The 5000-nt window shown below is 44.9% G+C and overlaps 1 protein-coding gene across 9 annotated transcripts in view; it reads right to left on the bottom strand.

The window, feature by feature from the left end:
- Window positions 1-5000, bottom strand: part of LOC134459663 (bromodomain adjacent to zinc finger domain protein 2B-like) — a 224479-nt gene that overhangs the window by 72052 nt on the left and 147427 nt on the right. For all 9 annotated transcript variants that reach the window (XM_063212034.1, XM_063212033.1, XM_063212039.1 and 6 more), the window contains 3 exons: window positions 4246-4484; window positions 1800-2003; window positions 1-108 (listed from right to left, as the gene is read on the bottom strand). The exon at window positions 1-108 is cut by the window's left edge and continues 612 nt beyond it. In XM_063212034.1, coding sequence (XP_063068104.1) covers window positions 1-108; window positions 1800-2003; window positions 4246-4484 — 551 coding nt within the window. The remainder of the gene's footprint in view (window positions 109-1799; window positions 2004-4245; window positions 4485-5000) is intronic.

Raw genomic sequence — 5000 nt, 5'->3', positions numbered from 1 at the left:
CTGCTGCTGCATGAGGAGGAGGTGATGGTGGTGGAGAAGAGAGGAGGCGTCCAGGCCTTTGGAAGGCTTGCTCTTCTCTTTCTTGGGCCCAGAGGTAGAGGATAGTAGCTGCGGAGAACAAAAAAGTGAGATATAACAAAAAAAGTTATTCCAAGCACTTAAAATTGTGAGAAAAAAAGACTAAAGAATTAGATTGAAAAGCCTTTCATAAATGTGGCTAATACATTTTTAAAAAGCCAACGTGTTTCGACCATTCAATAGTTCTTCATCAGGACCAGCAATTCTCAACCTTTTTTGAACAAACGCCCCCTTGACCTCATCATAAGCCTGCCAACGCCTCCCTTAGTATTAAAAAATAAAATAGACCAATGCACCTCAATGGCAACTAAGCACCACCCCCTTAGCCTGATTGTCATCGATGTTCAAATCTCTAAAAGACTTGGTCTGACCAAGAGCATAACAATTATAATTTCCCAAACGGCATGGTTGACCCGTCTCCCTTGGTTTGCTTATGGTTGTTTGCTTCCTGACAAAGTGAAAGGAGTTCCCGTATTTTCGGGAACTCAGAAAAAGTACTTGAATTGCTCTTGACCTGACTAGTCGCAACGGCGAAGGTGTTGCGTCACTAGGAAGGCGTGGCCTGGCTACCTCCCCCTATCAGCTTTATCCTTCTCAATGCCCCCCTAGGGCTCCCTAACACCCCCCGAGGGGCTGTAGAGCCCCCGTTGAGAAAGATTAGTCTAGACGAAGTACAGTGTGATTGACCTGGAGAGATAGAGAGATAAGATACTATAGGTTGCTGTGGGCAGAGTGTGGTTGAATGAGAACCTTCACAGGTGTACGGTACAATAGTAACTAACACACTTGAAATGTACAGTGTACGTATACACAGATGGCACACAAGTATTGTCACACTGTTGTCAATCAATATGGTTTCAGTGTCATGGTCGTATTATACAGCAGATGTTAGACAATCACTTTACATTCAGAAGACACTGTTTTCCGAAGTGACTTACAACAGAGGACATAATCAAGAACATGCAATGTGTGGGCAGAGTACAGAATCTACAGGCATTTCAAGTTAGCACAGGTGAGAAGAGTTAGGTTGTTGTGAAGGAAAAAGAAGAGCTTTCAAAAGCTTCTTGAACAAATGATATTAGCATCGGTTTCAGTTACCGATTCAGTTGCCTGCCACTGATTGTATTCAGTGAGCGAGAAGATAAAAGTGTCACACTCTATTTAGATTTGTCTTTTAAGCAAAAAACTGCCAACAGATGCTGAGACGTTGTAGTAACTGTTAGTGTCTGTCGTTCAGATTAGGGTCTGCATTTGATTAACGTGACAAGCCAGTAAACAATAAACCAATTGGATCTGAACACACACACCAGCTGTAAAGTATCAGTGGGCTTACTTTCGGAAATAAACAAAAGCGAAAGAGAAGTTTGAGTATGTGAACTACTGTAAGGCGTTCCCCTTTCAAGTAGGGCTGCGCAATTAATGAAAAACCCTGATTCTTGCTACGACAATTAAACAAAAAATTAAATCACGATTTAATCGTGATCACACGGGGGCGACCTGACTCGGTGGGCTAAGGCACTGGCCGGGATACCCAGGTTTGATTCCCGACCTGAGGAAATTTCCCGATTCCTCCCCATCTCTACCTCCCACTCATTTCCTCGATCACCATCTTCAGCTGTCCTATCTCAATTAAGGCCAATAAGCCCAAAAAACAAATAAGACAAAAACGATTTAAAAAAACGATAAGACATAATGAACATAATGCATTGATTTGCTTTAACCTTTGCTTTCTTCTTCTGTCGTTCTTTCTCCTCGTCCGACTCGTCGCTGTCTTTGCTCTGGTCGTCATCGTCTTCGTCGTCATCCTCGTCCTCCTCCCCGAGGTCATCCAGGTCGTCGCTGCTCACGCCGTCAAGGTCGCTGTCCGACGATCCCGACTCGCTGGCGCTCACGGCCGAGCCTGTTCCAGCCTTCCTATGCTGCTTCTGCAATAGCGAAAACACACACCCACAAACTTCCGTTGACTTTCACAGATCAAGATGAGACAACTACAACACCTCTAACTACTTTGTACCCCTGCAGCGTTCCCCCCAAGCACACTTTACAGTTAAGGCAGCTGCCTTGACAACAAACACCTGGCACCTTCACTAGAAGCCCTAAAACGATAAATACTTTGTATCGCGTATCGTAACTTTCTAAAGATGGTTTACAAAAATAATGTATGATCCATTTTGTTTTCTGGGGTGTGCATATCATAGTTCATATTAAACTGCACAACATGGCCGTCCCAATGATGATGATGCCTATTAGTCCCATGTCTCTGCTACATGTTAACCCCTCACCCAGCTAGACTAAAGCATTTTCTGCTGGAAATACTGCCTGATGTTAGCTTCCCTGTGGATGTATTGCTATGACTCTAACATACTAATCTCTATGCTCCTCTCTATAATTAGTAGATAAGATATAAGAAGATAAAAGCATTCAGGTTTCAGATTCAGATTTGGGTCTGATGTTTTTCTCCCACCCTGGACAATGCTGTGTATGTATGTCCTCCAGTGTCATGGTATTTCATCATACCAGTGTGCCCTTAATCATCTTATTGGGACCTTCATTATCATATCTAGACTTATTTAATGCCTATACTGTATGACATGATAGGCAAGTGTGTGCACTTTAGTTCAGTATGGCAAAATGTAAATACATTGCAACTGTATATTGCCGTGTACAGACCAAGAGCGAACGGAGCGAACGAAGCGACGGAAGTCATTATTTCTCTATGGAGGGCACATTCGCCAGGAGCGAAGCTTCTTGCGCGACCAGAGCGAATTTTGAAGATTAAACTAAATCTAATCGCAGGCGAATTCGCTCTGACGCTGTTCGGCGACAACCAATCGGAACGTTCATATCTCCGAATGTCCCAGGCTGTCAAGCCAGAGCCGTTATGTGATTAGCTGAATCAAACATGTCAATGCTGCGTCTCGAGCGAATACAGCGAATTCAAGGCGAAACTTCTTCTGCTACCCACGCTACCAGGCAGCGTAGTTCGCTCTTGGTCTGGACACGGCATTAGTCCACTAAGTACATCCTAACAGCCGTTGAGTGCAATGTTTTGGTCAGCCTAGGTCAATAGAATATCAATGGCTACATTACACATGACCTTTCACTAGCCTCCTCCAAGCCACTATACAGTACTATAATCCTGTTTGCCTGGACTGAGTAGGAGAGGGATTTGGTTCCTAGAAAAGATCATGGTTCTTAGAGAGTTCTATGGTTCTTAAGGAGAGTTCCAATGGTTCCTCCTACTTGCTTACGTTTAAAGACATGGGACCCTTTGTCTCCTCTCTCCTCCTCTCATGATACACTGTGCTGTGTATGTTACAATGGGATTCCCTCATTTCCTGTGATTTACTAAGTTGCTCTACTCTATTCTACTGTTAGATCCTGGCCATGGTTCATAGGGAGGGCTAATGGGTCTTGAATAGTTCTCTGATTCTTAGAGAGTTCCTTTGGTTCCCCAAACTCGCCATCTCTTTGGACTTCTGAACCCACTGGCTCTTATATTAGATGAACCAGCTAATTAAGTAGTCTAAAGCAGTGGTTCCCAACCTCTTTCTTAAGGGACCCATGTTTTTACTATTGTAAGCTTTGGAGACCCAACCACGCGAGCGCCCACACGACACGGAGTCACAAAATGCCCTCTGTTTCCTGCGAAAACTAATTTTAGTTATTTTATTCCTCAATTCGTCTTTGGTCAAATATAGAATAAATGTTTAATGTAGCACTTACAATTTATTAGTTAAATGCTTTGTCTTTTATTCAACATGGGCTATATATATTTAAAATGAAACCCCTTAAAATCAAGAGGGCTCCGCGACCCCCTGTGGATCTTTGGCGACCCATAAGGGGGGTCCCGACCCATAGGTTGGGAACCACTGGTCTAGATGAACCATCTATTCTGTAACTAGATCCTGACCAGTGGTAAGGTTCTTAGAAAGGGCTAGGGTTCCAGGTTCTTCCCCACTGTAGTTAAACAGTTGCCATGGTTCCCCCCCTACTCACCTTCTCTTTGGGCTTCTGACCCCCCTGGCTCTTGACCAGGAACTTTGATACGGTGTTGTTTGTGATTAACTAAGTAATCTATTCTATAATTACATAGAGATGTTTAGGGTTAGTGATTCTTCTCCACTGTAGTTCTTAGACAGTTGCCATGGTTCCCCCCCTGCTCACCTTCTCTTTGGGCTTCTGACCCCCCTGGCTCTTGACCAGGAGCTCGGGTGCGGCACTGCCGTCCTTGGCTCCACTCTTGTGGGAGCGATGGTGCTTGGAGCCGGCCGTCTTAGGGAGGCGGTCCGGTGGGGCCCCGAGGGCCGACGCCTGGGTGCTGCTGGCGGCCCCTTTGCTGGGGGTGGAGGCGGAGGTGGAGGAGGACGTGGACACCACGCTGCCATTCACTGCACCGTTAACACCTGAGGACAGGTAAGCAGAGCAGAGCAGAGCGCACTGGTTAAAACATGCATCCTTTATATTTACATTATTAAGCATTACTAAGCATTATTATATGGCTATGACGTCATCGGTCGAATGCTCCATTCATTTCAACGGGGCTCCCCAAAGTTCGCACGTCTGTTATTTTTCGATAACGGACGGGTTGGTCTATAACAGACCGCTGTCAATGGCAACAAGACTTTTCACTGCTAAAACGACTTTTCAACAAGACTCTAATCAGCTGCTGTGATAGACAACACCTGTTGTCCTGGCTACCTAGCTGTTGCCTAGCGGTGTTCCACAACGGCACTGTTTTGTTTTGCGCAACAATCTTAACATTAAATAGACCTAAAGAAATGTCCCCGCCATGTGTGAATCATTTAAGTATATCCATATAATAAGCGGGTTAACTTTCGGCGAGTCGGTCGCTTTGTGGAATAGCAGCACTTCAGAGAGAACAAGACCCCTCCGCTCCGCGTCGGGGTCTAAAGATTCTC

Source organism: Engraulis encrasicolus, chromosome 12, assembly GCF_034702125.1.
Source record: "Engraulis encrasicolus isolate BLACKSEA-1 chromosome 12, IST_EnEncr_1.0, whole genome shotgun sequence".
NCBI lineage: Eukaryota > Metazoa > Chordata > Actinopteri > Clupeiformes > Engraulidae > Engraulis > Engraulis encrasicolus.
The sequence above is the reverse complement of the archived record's forward strand: the minus strand, read 5'-3'. Positions and strand labels throughout refer to the sequence as shown.